At 60.1% G+C, this 20,422-nt stretch overlaps 1 protein-coding gene across 1 annotated transcript in view; it reads left to right on the top strand.

Annotated features, from left to right (window-relative positions):
- The window catches only part of CACNA1S (calcium voltage-gated channel subunit alpha1 S), a gene marked incomplete at its 5' end in the record, with an annotated part of 58,405 nt that extends 42,623 nt beyond the window's left edge, over positions 1 to 15,782 (top strand). Inside the window, 18 exon segments of the mRNA NM_001101720.1 lie at positions 160 to 270; positions 801 to 884; positions 4,172 to 4,228; positions 4,991 to 5,119; positions 5,281 to 5,346; positions 5,658 to 5,749; positions 6,276 to 6,435; positions 7,406 to 7,533; positions 8,636 to 8,732; positions 8,969 to 9,071; positions 9,817 to 9,918; positions 10,203 to 10,327; positions 11,836 to 11,964; positions 12,659 to 12,909; positions 14,018 to 14,103; positions 14,725 to 14,816; positions 15,043 to 15,186; positions 15,294 to 15,782. Of these exon segments, the coding sequence (NP_001095190.1) occupies positions 160 to 270; positions 801 to 884; positions 4,172 to 4,228; positions 4,991 to 5,119; positions 5,281 to 5,346; positions 5,658 to 5,749; positions 6,276 to 6,435; positions 7,406 to 7,533; positions 8,636 to 8,732; positions 8,969 to 9,071; positions 9,817 to 9,918; positions 10,203 to 10,327; positions 11,836 to 11,964; positions 12,659 to 12,909; positions 14,018 to 14,103; positions 14,725 to 14,816; positions 15,043 to 15,186; positions 15,294 to 15,545 (2,208 nt within the window). The 3' untranslated portion in view covers positions 15,546 to 15,782.
- Between the last annotated feature and the right edge of the window lie 4,640 nt (positions 15,783 to 20,422).

Here is a 20,422-nt window from a genome sequence, read left to right as displayed (position 1 = left end):
CTCTTGTGGTGGTGCTGGGGGGCCGGGGGTACCATAGGATTTGCTAAGAAGCCCCTGGTTTCCTGGCAGGGTTGGGGTCATCCAGGGAGAGGAGGGGCTCTGGGAAGGCCGTGTGCAGGACGGATGAGGCAGGCACTCCCTCCCACTTCCCCTCCACAGCACTACCACCAGTCGGAGGAGATGAACCACATCTCAGACATCCTCAACGTGGCCTTCACCATCATCTTCACACTGGAGATGATCCTCAAGCTCTTGGCGTTCAAGGCCAGGGTGAGCGCTGCCACAGGCCATCCCCCTGCATCCCCTCCTCCTGCAGTTCCTCTGCTCCCAACCTGCTCACCATATCCACCTGCACAGGCAGGGCAGGTGCCAGACGGACTGAGGTCAAAGAGGTGACCGGCACCTCGTCCCTGCCGGCTTCTTTGCACCTGCCTTGCACCCAGTCCCCAGCTTCCTTGAATCTGCTGAAGAACAGGCTTGGGCCGGGGTGGGGCATCTTTCCCTGTTTCTTCCAAGGCCATTCCCTCAGTTCTCACTGCCTGTCAATTCTGTGTGATCAGTTTCTGGGCAGGGCATTCAGTGGGGATCCAGAGACCCCAATCCTGAATGTCCAGCACCCTCCCCCAGCCTTCTACCTTATGCTCAGGAGGAAGGGCCGTGGTCGCACCAGCGGGAAGTGCAGCCCTGGGCACCCGCACCCCGCACCTGGTCCCACAGATCTGCGTCACCCCCAGTGGGACCCTGGGCTCTGCTGGCCTCCCCAGGCTCACCCATGGCTCCCCCGTCTCTTCCCTTCCTAGGGCTATTTCGGAGACCCCTGGAATGTGTTCGACTTCCTGATCGTCATCGGCAGCATCATTGACGTCATCCTCAGCGAGATCGACGTGAGTATCAGGGGGTGGAGTCTCGCTGGGCTGGTGGGGGGAGCACTTGCTCCGTCTACAGATCCTCGAGGGGTGCCCACGGGTGTGCCACAGGGCGTAGCTGTGGTCTCTGCCCGCCACCTGCCACTGTCCTGGGGAGCAGAGAGGACTTGGCTGCCGGCAGAGGCCGTGGCAGGCAGGGGGTGGTGGGCATGTGAGTGGGAGGGTGCGGCCAGGATGGAAGGCCTGGTGGAGCCAGTGCTCTCTGCCAGGACCAGGGCAAAGGATTAGCGCCCACTTCTAAGAAGTTAACCCGGGGATGAGGGGCAGGAAGTGAGAATGAGCGGAAATAGGGACCCAGTTACAAGAGTGGTCCTTGGTGCTAGCGATACCACAGTGAGGTGGGGAAAACCAACAATGAACACCGATAATGTAACAGGGGTGACAAGTACATGTCAGGGAGAAACTGAAGGCAGTGAAGGAATCGGAGTGGAAGAGAAAGGGGAGACTGGAACGAGCTGGCTTTGAAGCAGTGGCAAGGGAGGGGGCCGTACAGGTACAGGAGACAGCGTGTGTGCAAAGGCCCTGCGGCAGGAGCAGGAGATGAGGTCGGGGGGAGAAGGCAGAGGTCAGCTCATCAGTCCCTTGAAGGCCATGGTTATGATATTGAAAAGTCAAGGTTTTATTCTGAGAGAGCCGAGAGCCTTTGGAGGGTTTAAGCACGGTGAGGCTTCGGCTGTAACGGGGCCTCCCTGGCTGCCGTGTGCCATGTGCCGTGCGCCGTGCGCCGTGCTCCTGGGGAGCAGCGGGAGGCCGTGGGAGGTGACGGCGGCCAGAGTGGGCGCAGTGGGAGGGGTCTCCTTCTGGGTCTGTTTCGAAGGTTGAGCTGACAGGATGGCGAATGTCCCCACGAGCTGGACAGAGACACTCAGCTTGAGGGGAGCCAGGGAAGCAGAGGCGGGGTCTGTGCTGCGAGCGGGAGGGTGGGGTGAGGTCCAGGCCGGAGGGGGGCTGCAGGCTGGAGGAGGGGCCGGGGAGGGCCAGGGAGGGGCCTCCAAGAGCCGGAGGCTGAAATGCAGCAACAGCTTCCCTCTGGGCAAGTGCCAGCAGTGGGCGGCGTCCTGGGGCCAAGAGGGAGGCAGGGCTGGGAGGAGAAGGGCGACCCTAGCCACGGCCAGGGGACTGGCTGACCTGGCCACGGGGACCCAGGTGGGCCACGAGCTCCCCAGCCCAGGGACTCACGTGTATGTAGGGCAACCTCCGACCACTCGGTGAAAAGGACTTTGGGCCGCACCGATCATGGGGCGAGCCTTTTGATGTGTGGGGGTGGGAGCAGGGAATCAGCACTGGGGGCGCCTGGGGACGGGGATGAGGGCAGCAGTGGGGGATGAGTCTGGAGTCTGAGGAGGGGCCTGGGCTGAGGGTCCTACAGGCCGAGCCCTGGAGGGGAGTGGCATCCTCTGGGGACTTGGCTGCCGGCCAGCCAGCTGGACCGTGGGCTGGGGTCTGGAACCATGTGCACCTTCCTCCCTGCCACCCCCGTGCTCAGATCAGACAGGGACAGGCAGCTCAGGGCCTGTGAGGAGTAGAGCGCTCTCTGGACAAAAAAGCCCTCAGGACATGAGTGTGTATGCCTGGATGCCTGTGTCTGTGTGTGTGCATCTGTGTGTGTGCCTGTATGCCTGTGTCTGTGTGCATCTGTGTAAGTGTGTGCCTGTGTGTGTGGATGTGTAGGTGTGTGTGCATTTGTGCATTTGTGTAATGCATATGTACATGTGTTTGAGTGCCTGTGTGTCTTCTGTGTGTGCATGCTTGTGTGTATATGTGTCTGCAAGTGTGCATGTGTCTGTGTGCACACATGTGTGTGCATCTGTGTGTATGGGTGTGAACATGTGTATATGAGTGCATGTGTGTGCGTGAGTGTGTAGATGTGTGTGCACATGTACACATGTGTGTGCCTGTATGTGCATGTGTGTGCCATCTATGTCCGTCCACACTGTTGTTGCTGGGAAGAGAGCCTCCCTCGGGGCCCATGATCTGAGAGCAGCACTTCACATAGCACGGAGGAGCGAATTCTCAACCACACAGCAAGCAGCCCACATTAGGTGTCGCTGCTTCTTGAAGTCTGAGGTCTGCGGAGGGGAGGCCTGGATAAACCACGGCGGGTTTTGGGTGGTGAAGACGAGAGGGTGTCAGTAGCCACTATCTGGTTTCTGGGGCCAGCCGACGTCCCTTACCAGTAACACTTGCTTGGAGTCATGTTGAGATTGATTTTCCTTCCTAATGCACACACCAGGGAAAGGTCTATGGCAGTGTGTCGGTTAGAACGTTCTGGAATGATAGACATGCCCCATCCAGTGTGGTTGCCTCTAGCCATGTGTCTGTGGGCACTGGAAATGTGGCTGGTGAGTGGCCAGCAGCTGACCCGTGGACAGCAGGGGTCTGAGACCTGCTTGTCCTCCTGTTGTGTGTGACAGTCAGCGGGGGTGCATCCAAAGCCCCCCTCCCTTAGGCGCCGACTTAACTGGCCTGGGTGACACGTATGTTTTTAATGGTCTGCCTGTGACCCACACACAGTCAGGACTGAGAGCAGTGGTCCAGAGAAAAGCTGCTGAGGCAGACGGGGCACAGTAATGGGAAGACAGTAACTCTGCCCGCAGTAACGGGAAGCCAGGGCAGTGACTTGGCCCAGGGCTTTGGAACGAGGGCTTCTTATAAAACGGAGCCCAAGGGAGAGATGGAATGAGCAGCGAAACCTGTGGCTCCCACACACGCAGCCACCTGCTCTTTAAGAGCCCGACCCCTACAGGTGCGCCTTGACCTCTGCTGTAGCGAGGTCCGCGTCCCCAGAGGAGCTCTGTGCCTGGAAGGTGGCCCTTCCCTCGGGGCCTCAACCTGGCCTCCAGGTGACAGGGGCTTGAATCCACTTGCGGTGACAAGCGCTGCACCTGTCAGGGGCGTCCCCAGCATCACACAACCCAGACACAGGGAGGACCCGAGCCCTTGTGCCCTGTAGATGCATCGTGGAGCTGAGAGGGGCCTGTCCGCGTCCAGTCCCCACCCCCTCCCGGCTCCCTTGCCCCAGCCTCCCGCCTCACTGCCCCCACAGAGCTTCGTCCGTCCGTCCTCACTCCCACCCACCCCTGCCCCCGACTGCAACCACGTGGGGCCGGCACCTGCCTCTCTGTCTTTTTCTCTCTCTAACTCGTCCGCGTCCGTCCCTTCTGACACTTCTCTTCACCTCCCTCCCTCGTGTCCCTCCTCCTCTGCCCTCTCCCCTCCCCTCCCCTCGTCTCTTTTCTCCACAGACTTTCCTGGCCTCCAGCGGGGGACTGTATTGCCTGGGTGGCGGCTGCGGGAACGTTGTAATTCCGAGCTGCATGAGGCTGCCAGCGCCCCGCCCTGCAGCTGCGCAACTGCATGGGGTGCACCTGCTTGCACGCAGGGCTCCTTCCCTGGGGCAGGCTGCCTGCGGGCCCCAGCTTAGGGTGGCGGGGGCACTGTGGTCAAGCGTGCATGGACGCAGCGGCTTCCTGGAGCCCTGGGAAGGGAGAGTCCTCTTGGGCACCCTGTGCGCAGATGGGAACACACAGGGCTGCGACTGTGGGCGCTGGACTTTAGTGACTGCTCATCGGGGACACTGGGAGCAGAGCAGGCAGGGCTGGCTCTTCCAGGGCAGAGGCTTGTCTGGCTGGGGCGAGGGTAGGGAGGGCGGAGGGGGCAGCCATGTTGAATTTATGGCAACAGAGCAGCCAAGCTTTTGGAACTTTTGCATTGGGAGGACACCAGGAGGGGAGCCACCAGGGTCCTCAGCTCAGTGGCAGTTTGAGGGGGAAGTGAGAAGAGCAGGAGGCCCCAGAGAGGCTGGCAGCGGCCTCACCCCCCGCGGAATCCCTGCTGCTGCCCCGAGCATGGGCTCAGCGCACGGCTTGGTGCCCCACGTCCACCCCGGCTCCCAGCTGATCAGCCCCCGAGCGCTCACCCCAAGGATGGCCCAGAGCTAGTGGACGGCTGGGGCCGTCCTCCTGCCAACCGACACGCCCCCACGCACAAGGCGCCTTGCCCGCCCTGCCCCTGCCCCCCGGAGGAACGCCCCCAGACTGACCTCTGGGGCTGCCGCCCCGCAGGACCCAGACGAGAGCGCCCGCATCTCCAGTGCCTTCTTCCGCCTGTTCCGGGTCATGAGGCTGATCAAGCTGCTGAGTCGGGCCGAGGGCGTGCGCACGCTGCTGTGGACGTTCATCAAGTCCTTCCAGGTGCTGGCCGGCGCGGACTCTGCACACACAGGCCCCCGGGACCATCCTCCTCCTCCTGGGGGTGGCTCCCTGGGGACCAGGGCAGGGGAGAGGACCCTGGCGAACTGAAGGGGGGCCGCTGGGTGGAGCCTTGGCGCTGACGCCGCCTCCTGACCCCACAGGCCCTGCCCTACGTGGCCCTGCTCATCGTCATGCTGTTCTTCATCTACGCCGTCATCGGCATGCAGGTGAGTGGGGGCGGGAGGGGCTGGGTGGCCTGGATCCACTCCCGTCTGAGAGTCCTGACACTGGTGGCCTGCTTGCTCCTGGGAACACGGCTGTGCTGCACGCACAGAAACTCAAGAACTTCCCACACCCCAGACGCGAATCCCGGGTGTCTGCCTCCACGGCTGATGTGGCCGGAAAGGCGGGGGAGGTTCTGGGGAGGTAGGGCTGAAGGGAGGTGGGGGGGCGGAGCAGGCGGGAGAGGGCCACAGGAGGGGCGCCCAGGGGCTGCTTTTGTCCAGGTCACAGCGCCAGGGTGCTTTGTGCCTCACAGATGTTTGGAAAGATCGCCCTGGTGGACGGGACCCAGATCAACCGCAACAACAACTTCCAGACCTTCCCGCAGGCCGTGCTGCTGCTCTTCAGGCAAGAGCCGCACGCCCCGCGTCCCCTGCACGCAGGGCCTGGGCCCGGAGGGGTCCCTGCTCGGCTTACCGCTCAGCTGTCACCGTCTCAAAGGCTTTAAGTGTTCCTGAGCCGGGGCCCCACTTCCTCACTCTGCTCTGGGCCCCTGCGGCCACTTATCCCTCCAACCTGGACCCCTGCAGCAGGACAGGGGTCAAGTGTCCCTCCCGAGGTGGCCTCGGGGCCCCCCGACCCTGCCTCACCTGGGACAGCACAGGGCTTTCTCTTGCTGTTCCCTCCATGGATGGATTTTTCCCCTCCGGCCAACCAGCCCCTTGGCTATAAGTCAGCTCCTACGTGTAGCACCTGTGGGGACGGAGCAGTGGGGCTGCAGTGCAAAGGGGAAACTGAGGCCAAGCTTCACGGTGAACTTGGCCATCTGACCTCTCTCCTCCTGCCTCCGGCTGCCTGTGGCCCACGCCCTACCACTGCCCCGCTGGCCTCCTGTAGGGCCCAGCCGGAGCAGACTGGAGCCTGTCTCTTGCAGGTGTGCGACAGGGGAGGCGTGGCAAGAGATCCTGCTGGCCTGCAGCTACGGGAAGTTGTGCGACCCAGAGTCAGACTACGCCCCGGGCGAGGAGTACACGTGTGGCACCAACTTCGCCTACTACTACTTCATCAGCTTCTACATGCTCTGCGCCTTCCTGGTGAGAAGCCGGGGTGGGGGTGGGGGGCCTGCCGCCTGGGGAGGAGCCTGCCTTCTCTCCGCCGCCGGCTGTGTCCCAGGAACGCGGGAGATTCTGGTTAGATTGCCCCTCGTTCTGCTCATCCCGGGTGCAGCTGTGCTTTGTGGGTGCTTTTTCATGCTCCAGGGAGATTGCGAAAAGTTTCCCGTCTGCCTCCCTGTATTTGATTAGCAGTCAGTGACAGTGATCAGAGGAGCTGTATGAGGCTCCGTCCTAAGTGGGCAGGGGCTTCCTACAAAGCCGCATCACCTAGGCAGACCACAGAAGACAAGGAGGAGGCTGGGACTCTGGCACTGGGGTACCAGAAGGGGTCCTCAGTGCGGTTAGTGACATAGCCCAGGTCTTGTAGACTCCAGGGCAGCTGTCTTTGCCCAGGAAGGCATCCAGTGGACCCTCACTCCTTCACTCTTTTTTCTTTCTTATATTTGCTCAAAACCACGGTCTGAGTGTCCGAGGCATGCCAGGCCCTGGGCTGGGTGTGGGGGATGCAAAGAGGAACATGACCCAGTCCTGGCCTGCAGGAACTCGTGGGGTGCAAGGGGAATCTGTGTATGAGCAAACCTTGCAATCCTAAGGGGTGCCCGGTGTTGGGAGGCAAGGCAAACACAAGAACGGGGCATGGACCAGGGGGCCCAAGGAGGGGGGAGCCCCTTTCTAGCTGGAGTTGGGTGGGAGGCAGAGACTCGAGCAGCTTCCCGTGAGATGCTTGAGGTGGGATGAAACCCTGCAGCTGCACCGGGCGGAGGGCCCTGCCTGTGTGTGAGCATGGGGGCTTGGCGCAGCGCTGCCTGCACTGGGAACGGGGTCATGAAGAACTGGAATGTAGACCCCAGAGAAGGAGAGGCTCTGGCCCCACTCCCAGGGCACCGCTCCCGCACCCCCATCCTGTCCCTGTGTCGCCTGCCTTCCTGCCACGCTTCTCCACCTGCAGATCATCAACCTCTTCGTGGCTGTCATCATGGACAACTTTGACTACCTGACACGCGACTGGTCCATCCTGGGCCCTCACCACCTGGACGAGTTCAAGGCCATCTGGGCAGAGTATGACCCAGAGGCCAAGTGAGTACAGCCTCAAGGCTCTGTGCTGAGCCCTCCCCAAACCGTCACCGCTGTGTCCTAACCCCTGTCCTACTCTCCCTTAGGGAGCCACTGTCCCCTCCCTTCCTCTGTCCAAGCCCCCTCCCCCCAGTCAGAGACTTAGAGCCTCAGGGCAGAAAGACCCCTGACTTCCTTGGGAAATGGTAGCCAGCTTCTGCTTGGACACTCCTGGGAGTGGGCAACCCAGTACCTGACCAGACACTGTGGGCTACAAGAGCTGCGCTTGTGGAAAATGCAGAGTCCCAGGCACCATCTGCATTGCCATGAACCCGATCCTCCGGGCAGACGCCTGCACGTTAAAGCTGGCTCCCTCGCATTCTTCCTAGAAAGGGGAGTAGGCCACATTCGGGGACGGGGTCCTGGGTGCCAGGCCCTGTGCTTAGCTAGCACCACCGGTATCCTGTCATTTCATCCTTACAACCACCTCCTACGTTCTCAGTCCCCTGGAGAGGGAAACCCAGGCTCAGAGAGGTGGAATAAGCTGCCTTAGGTCACACAGCTGGACAGGGATGATGCCGAGGTCCAGCACATCTTCCCAGTGCCCTTGGCACCTGTGTCCCCGGCCTGCCTCCCCCAGGAAATGCTTCATCCCTTTCAGAGAAAAGAGGAAGTCGTCCGGACCTTCCCAAGCTGCTTGTCCCCAAGGACCCACGCCTGCCCCTCTGACCTGCCGGGTCGCTCAGCTCTGTGGTTTCCGGCCCTGGCCCAGCTCTGGAAGGGGGCTTCCACCTCCCTTGATCCATACCCTCTACTCCTGTTAGCACAGCCTCAGAGCCCCCTACCAGAATGGCCACAACCTAAGGGAGGTCTAGCCATGGGGAAGAGGGAGCCCCAGATTCCAGGCCTACAGATTCCTCCATCTGAGGGCACCCCATTTCTGGTGGGGAGCCCCCACACTGCGGCTTCTTTGGAAAGGCAGCTGGGCTTCCAGCACCCAGATGGCTGGGTGGACAGGGCGTGTTGTTCCCTGTCCCCAGCTCCCTGCCCCTTCGCCCAGCCTTGGAGCAGGGCCGCAGGTCTGGGTGGCACTGCCCCGTGTCCAAGTCTCTGTGTCCTCCTGCAGGGGGCGAATCAAGCACCTGGACGTGGTGACCCTGCTGAGAAGGATCCAGCCCCCTCTGGGCTTCGGGAAGTTCTGTCCACACCGGGTGGCCTGTAAGGTGAGTGGGCAGCTGGGGAGGCGTGGTCCTGGGGGAGGAGGAGGGGCCGGTGCCCTGGGCAGGGCAGCCTGCTGGGTAAGTCACTTTAGAGCAGTGATACCCTGGGGAGCCAAGTGCCTCCCTGAGTCCCCAGAGCCTCATCACTCCAGCTCCTCATGCAGGGTGTCCTGGTCAGCCTGCACCCATCCGCCCAGGCCGGGTCACAGCCCAACAGCAAGCCCCCGTCTCCCCCACAGCGCCTGGTGGGCATGAACATGCCCCTGAACAGTGACGGCACGGTCACCTTCAATGCCACGCTCTTTGCCCTGGTGCGCACGGCCCTCAAGATCAAGACAGAAGGTGAGGGCCTTCCCGGGGAGGGGGCACACTCCCTTGTCCCAGGGGATGTTTTCCGGCCCAGCCTCTGCCAGGTCCGCAGAGCTAAAGGCTGGAACCAAGAGCAAGAAAGATACAGAGGCAGGACCCCAGGCTGTGGCCAGAGTCCTCGCATCCCTCGTGGCTCAGAGAGAGCCTGAGAATTCTCTGCAGGGCAAGAGAGCTGCCCCCAGCTCCTCCCACTGTATCTGTGGTCAGCGAGGGGTGGGGTGCCCTGCGGTTGGTTCTCGGCGGGAGCAGAGGACGCAGGGGGCAGTGGGCAAGCTGATGGGCTAAGCCTGCAGGTCTTGTGGTGAGAGCAAGGGGGCGGAGTCAGGGTAAGCTCTCCGTGTTGGACTCAGGCCATCCTTGGAGGGGAGGGGGAGGAGGATGGGGTAGGGAGCTGCAGGAAGGCTGTGGAGGAATACTGGGCGCAGGGAGTTGAAGGTTTGGGGGAGGAGAGCAGGTGTGACAGCCTCCAAAGCCCGCCCCTCTGAGCCCCGGAGTAAGTACAGGGGGAAGAAGTGCGTGATCTGAGGGCCAGGCTGCCTCGGAGAGGCAGTGAGGTCTTTCCCCCCGTTTCCAGTGCTCAGCCCAGCAGGTGTTGCGAAAGAAAACTCAGCTGGTGCCTGCTGAGTGTGTGGCTGGCTCTGAGAGAGGTTCAGCCCGTGCCGGGGCAGGCGGCTCGGCCCGATGACTCTGAGGCTGCTCTCGCTTTCCCCTGCCCCAGGTAACTTCGAGCAGGCCAACGAGGAGCTGAGGGCCATCATCAAGAAGATCTGGAAGAGAACCAGCATGAAGCTACTGGACCAGGTCATCCCTCCCATAGGAGGCAGGTGCTGCTCTGGGAGACCAGGGTCCAGGAGCCATCACGGAGGCGGGCAAGGAGCTGCATGGGATTCTGGGAATAGCTCCAACCCTCTGTAAACACCTTAGGTAGACCATGTGGGCATCCAGCAGGGCCTCCCCCAGCCTCAGGGTGGAAAGTGCCCGCTGACCACGTTGGAAGACAAGGGACGGCCTGGGGGCTGGGCCCAGCACCACCTGGCTCCTACCCTGAATCCAGCGTCAGAGTCCCGTTGGTCCTCAGGACGTTTCTTGTTGGCTGCTCTGCAGATGACGAGGTGACCGTGGGGAAGTTCTACGCCACATTCCTCATCCAGGAGCACTTCCGGAAGTTCATGAAGCGCCAGGAGGAATATTATGGGTATCGGCCCAAGAAGGACACCGTGCAGATCCAGGTGAGCCCAATCCAGGTCAAGTCCAAGGGACTCCCCCTCCCTGCAGTGAGCCAGTTCTCCCGCCTCTAGTTTCCTGTCTGTGACCTTGAGGGCCCGGGGAGGAGGCATAGAGGGCAGAAGAGAGCCCCCAGGAGCGAGGAAAGGGGTGGGGGCAGTTCTGAATGGCCCCCGGTGGAAGGGGCTCAGATGCAAGAGAAGAACCAGAGCCCCTTGTGTCCAGCAGGTGGGACCACAGACAGTAGGATTCGTGCAAAGGAGAGACAAGTTAGATAAGAGCGGTGGTCTCCAAAGAAGGGAGATCCCCCCAGGCACTGCTTAAAACACTCCTTTGAGTGTGGAAAGAAAACTTCAGAACTTTGTTTTAATCTCACCAGTTTTTTTTTTTTTATTTCTATTTTTCACGTTCACTGGTAAGCACACAATTTGTAAGCTGAAAAGTGGACTTGCATTTGGACCACGTGTCTAAACATTGACTTCAACTTTTTTTAAGGTTTATTTACTTGAGAGGTAGAGTTACAGAGGGTGGGGGGAGGGAGGGAAGTGTCTTCCATCTACTGGTTCACTCCCCAATTGGCCGCAATCTCTGGAGCTGTGCCAATCTGAAGCCAGGAGCCAGGAGCTTCTTCCAGGTCTCCCACGTGGTGCAGGAGCCTAAGGACTTAGGCCATCCTATGCTGCTTTCCCAGGCCATAGCAGAGAGCTGGATCGGAAGTGGAGCAGCCGGGTCTCGAACCGGTGCCAAATGGGATGCTGGCACTGCAGGCGGAGGCTTAGCCCACTTTGCCACAGCACCGGCCCCTCAATTTACTTTTACTTTTAACAATTTACATTGACGTCAACTGCTCTTCTGATGCCGGAGCTCTTTGTCCTTTCACAAGCCGCGCACTTTTCTGGACCGCGTGAAAGGAGTTACAACGTGATGTTCCACCCACCCGCCTGCACGTGGGTGTTCCCCTGCACAACCACACTGCAACCTCCCAAATCAGGAAATGACCACAGATACGTGACTGCCATCTGATGCCCGGACTTCATCCGGGTTTCACCAGGAGTGTCCTTCCTGGCAAATCCAGAGTAGGAATAGCGCAGAAATCACTGTGTTCCCATTGCAAACCCTCGGGGACACCGATGTTGCTCCGTCCCACAGCTGGTGATAGGAACGTTGATCAGCTCCCAAATACACACTAATGGCACTCGCAACGCAGGACTCACTGAGTACAAGGATTTCTCAGCCTGGTGGCCTGGGAAGGGTCTGTGAAGTCTCTGCCTAGGGGCTCAAGAGAAGAATCCTTGAGGACCAACAGGGCGTGGACTGTCTGAGAGGCCAGAGCAGAGCCCAGTGGCCTCACAGGACCCTGGGACAGTGAAGGAGCCAGGAGGGAGAGTGGGGCCTGCACGGGGGCCCTTAGCAGAGCCCCTCGGGCAGGGATGGGAAGTGAGTGAGGCCATGAGAAGTGGGTCCAGTCTCCTCCCTTGGACTGAGGGGTCCCGGGCTGCTTTGCCATCCCCAGGCTGGGCTGCGGACCATAGAGGAGGAGGCGGCCCCTGAGATCCGCCGCACCATCTCAGGAGACCTGACCGCCGAGGAGGAGCTGGAGAGAGCCATGGTGGAGGCTGCGATGGAGGAGAGGATCTTCCGGGTGAGTGAGGGCCGCGACCACTCCTGGTGGTCCTGGCAGCGAGAGGCCGTAACCCCCAGGGAAGAGGAGCCCGTCGGGGAAGAGGAGGTCCCCGTCCACTGCCTCTCCCAGGACTCGGGGTCAGAGACAAAGCCGCCTCCGCGAGGTGCCAAACACAGAACACCTTCCACCCACCCTACCCCCGCCAGGCCCCTCCCCATCTTCTCCCCACAAGCCCCAGCCAACCAGCCACGGCCCGAGGCCCTCCATGGTCAAGTGCACCCCCTGCTTGCAGTCTCCATCCCCTGGCTCTGTCCGGGGTTTCTCAGCACATCAGAGCTGGAAGGCCCTCCGTGGCCACCTCGGGAAACCTTCTTGGAAATGGGGGCCCAAAGAGATGGCGTGGGATGCTAATATGCATAGTAAGTTAGTCTCAGAGGGGAGCCGGGAGCCGGCTCTGCACACTGCCGTTCAGTGCTCCCTCCATCCATTTCCCCATCTGGATGGCTGTGTCCCTGGCAGGGTCCCTTAGGTGTATCCAGCCTGGAGTATCAGATCAAGGACTTCCTGGGTGTCAGGATTCCCTCCTGCTCTCACTGCCCCGTCCGATCTCCTCCAACCTCGCGGGCTTGTTCCCAGGCAACAGCCCCGGTGCAGCCCCTGCTCTCAGCCCTGGCCCTGGTGTCCTCTCCTACCACTGTTCTCCTTGCCCTAGAGGACCGGAGGCCTGTTTGGCCAGGTGGACACCTTCCTGGAAAGGACCAACTCCCTGCCCCCGGTGATGGCCAACCAAAGACCGCTCCAGTTTGCTGAGATAGAAATGGAAGAGCTTGAGTCGCCTGTCTTCTTGGAGGACTTCCCTCAAGACGCAAGAACCAACCCTCTCGCTCGTGCCAATACCAACAACGCCAATGCCAATGTTGCCTATGGCAACAGCAACCATAGCAACAACCAGATGTTTTCCAGGTAGTGGTGGCGACTGCCAGCCCTCAGTGTAGGACTACTGGGACAGCACTGGGAGGACAAATTTCGAGGGTTGCAAGTTGACTTGGAAGGAGCACCCCAATATTGTCAGACATCTTCTGTGGCCCTTGGGATCCAGCCCGCACCTCAACGCCAGAGGCCAGCTGGGCTGCTGAGATGCCTTTGGCCAGCAGGTGGCAGCCTCATGTCGTTGGCCCCCTGCTGTGTGGGTCTGGGGTTTTTGTCCTGCAGCACATACCCCCAAAACCTGTGGACAACAAGGCTCAGTTACTGCATTCGGGGTTCAGAAAGACCGTGCTGGGGGTGGTGCCCGTCTCAGGCTAAAGCTGACCTGTGAAAGGCAGGCTGGGAGCTGGCTCCAGGCAGACCTTCTGTTCTGGACGGGAGGCCGGCTGCTGGGAGGTCCCCCAGCCTGGAAAGGCCAAGTCCCAGGCGTCAGGAACGGGAACACAGGGAGAGGCCAGGCGAGCAGCTGCTGGCTGAGGCCAGAGCTGCCTGCTGTCCCTGGAGTCAGAGGGACCCCTTGAGTTCAGCCCACATGCCCGCTTTGGGTCACCATGGTGCCGGCTCCACTGAGAGACAGCAGCAGCAGGCCTGGGCTGCTTTTGAAGGGATAGGCTATGTGTGTTACAACAGTGGCCACACAATCGCAGAGGTTAGGGGTCCTGGTCATACAGGGGGGTCCCAGCCACCAGAGCTGCTAAGACCCAGCACGGTTCTCAGCCTCTGCTGCACGAGGTACACATCGGGGCTGGGGGTGGGGCTCTCAACAGTCCCAACGCCTAGGCCCTGCGCAGCCCCTGGAGCAGGGACACAGCTGCCGCTTGTCCAGGACGGGTGCCCAGCGGTGAGGCTGCAGGTGGTCTGGGAAGATGACCAGGGCACAGGAAGGATCGGGAAGGAGGCAGGCATGCCTTTGGCTTCTCTCCCAAGAGTCAGGGCTGGCTGGGGCCCCGGGGTGCGAGTGACAGCCCTGGAGCCACTGCGTGCTGATGGGTGCAGACTCCCGAGGAGAGGGGTGTTTGTGGCCTCGGGGGTTCAGGAGAGCCGGCAGGCTGCTCCGCTTCACCCGGCCTTGCTTCCATTTCAGCGTCCACTGTGAAAGGGAGTTCCCGGGAGAGGCGGAGACACCGGCTGCCGGACGAGGAGCCCTCAGCCACTCCCACAGGGCCCTGGGTCAGTCCTCCCTGTGCACCCAAGCAGCTGAGACTTCTCCCAGAGGGTGCTGCTCTTAGATTCTGGGAGGGAAGCAGCTGGGCTCCTGCAATGGGAAAGCTGTCAGAGCCCGCTCTTCGTGCAGGTGGAGAAGCGGCCAATGGCCGAGCGAGGTGGGGGAGGGTAGCATGTGCATATTAGAAGGGCTTCCAGAGGCCTGCTGGGAAACTTGCCTCCACCCCCTTCACCAGCCTAGTGTGGGAGGCCCCTTCCCTCTGACACCCCAGAGGGGCAGCTCCTGGGCACACTGACAGCAGATGGGCTGGCAGTCCCCCAGACTGCTGTGTGACAATGGGAGCCCTAAGGATGCTGGGGTTCACCAGCAATAAAGGTACCTCCCCCGGCCCCCCCACATACATGCACTTCCACACATGCGTCCACAGACGCACCGGACAGCTCGGCCCCTCCCAACCCCACGAGGACAGAAGCAGGAGAGTCGGGGCAGTTCTGCCTGGCCTGGAGCTGGTGGGGGCCCGTGACACGACTGCTCTCTGCAACCCCTGAGGCTCTGTGGGCTCTGTGGGCTGGGGGGCTCCTGGCAGGAGTCACAGCCCCCTCGTCCTGGCCCCATCTTGCCCACAGGACCTCACAGCAAGCCCTGTGCTGGAAAACTGAATGGGCAGCTGGTCCAGCCGGGAATGCCCATCAACCAGGCACCTCCTGCCCCCTGCCAGGTAACGGGGCCAAGGCCTGGGAGGGGGCTCCACACAGAGACCCCGAGCTGTGGCAGGGGTGGGACCTGGCAGCAACTTGCCCATCAATCATGCAGTGATCGGTGTTCCTGGGTCCCTCTTTTCTGTGGGTGTGGGCTGAGGCTCCCTCAGATAAGCTGGAATTTCACAGGACCTGTGGGCTCCAGCATTCCTCTTGGGGTCTTTGCTTTTGTGCACTTGTGAACAGCAGCCTAGCACAGATCCCCCAGAGCGCGGGCAGAGGAGGACCTCCCTGACAGGGTCTCTGCAAGACGAAGCACCCCAGAGGAGGAGCTCCGAGGGGAGCACCCCCAGGCGCCCGGCTCCTGCTACAGCTCTGCTGATCCAAGAGGTGAGACAGGGCTGGGTCGGAGCAGGGGCTGCGTTGAGGTTAGCCCTGGGACAGCCTGGCCTGGAGGGCATGGCCCAGCCCCACCCGGCCCCCTGTCCTCCCTGCAGGCTCTGGTTCGAGGGGGCCTGGACACCTTGGCAGCTGATGCTGGCTTCGTCATGGCAACAAGCCAGGCCCTGGTAGACGCCTGTCAGATGGAACCGGAGGAAGTAGAGGTCGCAGCCACAGAGCTACTGAAAGAGCGAGAGTCCGTCCAGGGCATGGCCAGTGTCCCGGGAAGCCTGAGCCGCAGGTCCTCCCTGGGCAGCCTTGACCAGGTCCAGGGCTCCCAGGAAACCCTTATTCCTCCCAGGCCGTGATGGCTGTGCAGTGTCCACATGACCAAGGCGAGGGGGACAGTGCGTGCAGAAGCTCAGCCCTGCATGGCAGCCTCCCTCTGTCTCAGCCCTCCTGCTGAGCTGGGGCGGTCTGGAACCGCACCAGGAAGCCAGGAGCCTCCCCTGGCCAGCAAGAGGCATGATTCTAAAGCATCCAGAAAGGCCTGGTCAGTGCCACTCCCCAGCAGGACATTAAAGTCTCTAGGTCTGTGGCACTGGCACGTGCCCTCTGCTTGTCTTCTTTGTGGGTTCCTCTGTCCTCACTCTTCCCCTCCCCAGGAGCCCTGCCCACCGGCCACGTGGGGTCTTCCACTGTGCGAGACAGAGGGCGACCTACTGTGCAGGGCACGGGCTCTCCTGGAAGCCCACGGCCAGGTCCACTGGCAGAGCCGAGCAGCCCTGGTCCCATCGGGATCATACCATATGTAGCGTTATTAGAAGCTGGGGCTGTGAGTCATTGGCCAGAGTCCGCTGCTAGCACAGCCCTCAGAGCCCTCAGCTGCCGTCTGCTCGTGGTTCTGGGTATCAAAGACCTGTGGGCTCCACGGCTCCTCGCGTCCCCACAGCGTTCCCATGAGTAACTGTGCTGCCTCCAGGGAGCCGGCTGCACACGTGATGCGGGCTCTTCACTCGTACTTATGTCACACCCAAACCTTGGGAGGCCTCATGGGCTCCGTGTTCAAGACGAGGAAATGGAAGCACAGAAGCCAGGGAGAGGCAACGTGGGGCCCCAGGGCCCCCACCTCACTGGATTCTCTCTCCTCCTCCCCCGGCCACTACTTGGCTCTGTGGCCGTTGCTGTGGTAACCAGGATGGCCTCTGGCTTCTTGGCTTCTGGGCCCTGCCCCAGGCTGCAAGTCAGAGCACAGGGACACTCACACTCTGAGAGCCCTGCACAGCCGGGTCCCCTCCCCCACCTGGGCCCCAGAGCTCCCTGGTCCCATCCGTGTAGCTGCGTCAACCCCATCTCCTCTCAGACCTCAACACCAGCAGCTCACCTTGCTCCTCCCTCTCAGAGAAACGAAGCAGCAGAAGGCCCTCCCACAGCTCACAGCTCCTCCCACCACACAGATGCACCTGCCTGCCTCTGCTCTCTCGCCGCTCCTTCCCTCCTGGCCAGTGGAAGCCAGGTCTTTCCTCCCCCAGCTCCCTCTCTCTCTCTCTCTCCCTCTCTCTCTCTCTCTCTCTCTCTCTCTCTCTCTCTCTGATTTATTTATTTATTGGAAAGGCAGAGTTACAGAGAGAGACAGAGACAGAGAGATCTTCCATCCGCTGCTTCGCTCTCCAAATGATCACAACGGCTGGGGCCGGGCCAGGCTGAAACCAGGAGCCAGGAGCTTCCTCTGGGTCGCCCGTGTGGGTACAGGAGCCCAAGGACCTGGTCCATCTTCCACTGAATTGCCATGTGCATTAGCAGGGAGCTGGATTGGAAGTGGAGCAACCAGTACTCAAACTGGCACCCATATGGGATGCTTGCACTGCAGACAGCGGCTTAACATTCTGCACCACAGTGCCAGCCCAGCTCCTCAAATTCTGCTCCAATCAGTACACCCTTGTCCCTGTCCTGGCTCCTTGTATGTGCACATAACACATTCCAGCTACTTCCATCTTAGTAGCATAACCCTGCCACCTCTCTATCTATCCATCCATCCATCTTCCTCACCCATCCATCTAAAATCTGTGTGTTATAATCAGTCTAGCTACCCATCATCTCTCACCTAGCCATTATCCATCCATCTATACTGTCTCCATTCACCCATACCATCATCTATGCATCCATCTATAATCTGTCTCTATATTTCTCTATTTCGATCTCTCTGATCTATATATCCACCCATGAACAATCTGTCATCTATCATCTCTCTGTTACCAAGGACCAGATTTCTTCCCTGAGTGTCTACACTTCTATTTCTGCTTCCTGCCTCTCATCTCCGTGCAGTCTGCCTTCTGCTCCACTGCTTTTCTGAAATCATGCTGGCCAACATCACAGTCTTGCTGCCCTTTAAATCCCGCCTTGCTTGACTTCTAAGCAGTATTGGGCACAGTTTGTGCCCCGCCCCTCGTGAAATTCTCCCCAAGTCTCTGACCTCCTGAGTTTCCTCGTAGCTCTCAAGGGCTCTGCTTGAAGCTTCCCTGTGAGTCCTCCGGGGCCTCCCTGCCACTCAGGAGCATTCTGTCTCCTTGACCCTGTCTTCTCACTCGGTGACTCCCACTGGCTGACCTTGGCCATGCTCATCTCTCCATTGCAGTCATGTGCTGATAATTCTCCAATTCCTATCTCCAGTCTGAATCTTGCCTGAACTCCAAAGCTCCGTGTCCTACCCTTCGTAGCCAACTCTGCCTACACACCCCACCTGCCTCCAGTTCACTTGTCCACATGTGAACTTGCTTTCTTTCCCTACAGCTGCTACTCCTCTGGATTGCTGGTCTTAGGGAAGCCCACTCTTCATCAAACCAGAGGTCAGAGTGTTGGCCTTGACCATGTCCCTCACCGAGCCCCTCCTGAAGACTGCGCACATCTACCTCCCCTCCCCTCCTCTCACCTCACAGCCACTCACCTGACACACTGCTGCAGCAGTCTCTGACCTGGCCTGCCAGCCCCCTCCTCTGTTTTCTTTCTAGCCTGTCTCCAATCTTTGGAGAAATCTATGCCCTTATTTTCTTGCTTAAAACCCTTAAAGTGTGTGAGTGTGTGCATATATGTGTGTGCACATGTGTGCACGTGTGTGTGTGTACACATGTGAGTGTATGCATGCGTGTGCATGAGTGTGTGTGCATTTGGGGGGCAGGGGGTGTTTGGTATGGTGGTTAGGATGCTACTCGAGTTGCCCACCTTCCATATCTAAGAGCTGCTTTGGGTCCCAACTCCTCTGCTTCCAGTCCAGCTTCCTGCTCACATGTACCCTGGGGAGCAGCAAGTGACAGCTCAAATACTCCGATACCTGCCACCCACATGGAAGACCCAGATGGAGTCCTGGACTCCGGGTCAGGGCCTGGCTTAATCCTGACTGTTGTGTGCATTTGAGGAGCAAATCAGTGTCTGGAAGATCTGTGTGTGTATGTGCCTTTCAAATCAACTGAATATAAATAAATAAAAATTAAATAGAAACCTTACAGATACCCCAAGCCCTCAGAGCAGCGGACAAGCCCTGCCTCTGTTCACAGGCCTCCTCCAGCTCCACCCTAGGCTCACCCGAGATGAAGGGAGCTGTTCCCAGTGCTGAGCGGAAACGTGTGGTTCCCTCTGGAAACTTCTGAGCCTCTCCTGCACAGCTGCACACTCCCTGCAGCCTGGCCCGGGAGTCTGTGCTCCATGTCACCCATGACCGCAGGGGTGTGACCACGCTGTCCCTGCTGGCCAGCTGGCCCTGAGTGCCGTGAGAACAGGAGCTGTCCACCTTGTCCACAGTTGTCCCTCCAGCCTGAGTACCGTTCAGCTCTCCTTGGGGACTCAGTAACTGCTCATTAAAAAAAAAAATTTTTATTCATTAATTTGAAAGAGTTACAAAGAGGGAAAGACAGAGGGAGAGAGATCTTCCATCCAAATGGCTGCAGCAGCCAGGGCTGGGCCAGGCTGAAGCCTGGAACCTGAACTCCATCATTCGGGTCCCCTACATGGGTGACAGGGGCCTGAGCACTCAGGCCGTCTTCCGCTGCTTTCCCAGGCTGTTATCAGGGAGCTGGATCAGAAGTATAACAGTCGTACTGGAACTGGCACCCATATTGGGTGACTTACCCCACTGCGCCGCAACGCTGGCCCCAGTAACTGCTTGGGAAAGCAGTAACAAGTAACACACTTGGGAAAGAGATCAAAGGCGTGGACCCTGCCCGCAGCAGGCTCAGCACCCAGCTTCATCGGTTCAGCTCTGAGGCCTCTGCCACCCTGGCTGTGCATCTGGGTCAAAGGGAAGCAGGAGGAGGAGGTCTGCCTCTGGACACCACAGCTGTCACCTGCAGCCACTCACACTGTCACCCACCCACTAGACTCACCCCCACGGAGGTGAGATGATGTGGGACTTAGGTGAAAGTGCTTCCTCGTCTGTGAGGTTCTAACAAGGGTGTCTCAACTCCCAAGAGGGGCCTGAGCATCTTATGTTAACACCTATCGCGTATAAAGTGCTAACCTATGGCAGTTCCTGCTCCAAGGGGTTGGCGCACACAGCTCCCTGCAAGGTGGCCGGAGCAGAGCCCTGGGAGCCACGCGCTGTGGGTCTGAACCCCAGGCTCTGCCTCCACGCTGAGCGACACTCCACGAGTCACCGGAGCCTCCTGGGTTTGTGTTCCTCCTGCTGTAAAATGGGGGGACGATGCCCACTTCTATCGCTATGGAAAGAAGTGAGGCAACAATGTAAGGGCCCGTCATTTGGTCAAGGTCAAGTTGATTTGTGTTGTCAGACACTAGCTGGTGAGGGTCAGGCCTCCAAGACGGGAGGGGGCCAACCTCAGCATTCTGGGCCTCTAAGGGACGCCGGGCAGCAGCAACACGCAGCCCACACTCCCAGCACCAGGCCAGCCTCTTACAGGCTGACAGCCCTCACTGACGGCCCACGGATGACAGTCCATCCACAGATGACAGTCTGCAGATGAGGAGCGTGGCTCTTGCCTCAGGCCACAGTAGCCTTGTGGCTTGAGTGACCTTGACCCCACCCCTGGCCCCTGCTCTTCCAGGGTCTGATCCCAGGAACATGTCCCTCTTGTGCTGTGGCTGACAGCTCAGAGGGCCAGGCAACTCCAGCCCCTCACCACAGGTCACCCGGCCATCCTTTTCCCGATGGGGATGCCTGGAGGCAAGGTCCCACGGCAGGCAAGTGGCAGCGTGGATCTGCCCTCTAGCATTCCAGTTCCATCTGTGTTATGCA

This window comes from Oryctolagus cuniculus, chromosome 13 (genome assembly GCF_051225735.1).
Source record: "Oryctolagus cuniculus isolate XC-2025 breed Fujian yellow rabbit chromosome 13, ASM5122573v1, whole genome shotgun sequence".
Classification (NCBI taxonomy): domain Eukaryota; kingdom Metazoa; phylum Chordata; class Mammalia; order Lagomorpha; family Leporidae; genus Oryctolagus; species Oryctolagus cuniculus.
This window is presented reverse-complemented; position numbering and strand designations above follow the sequence as displayed.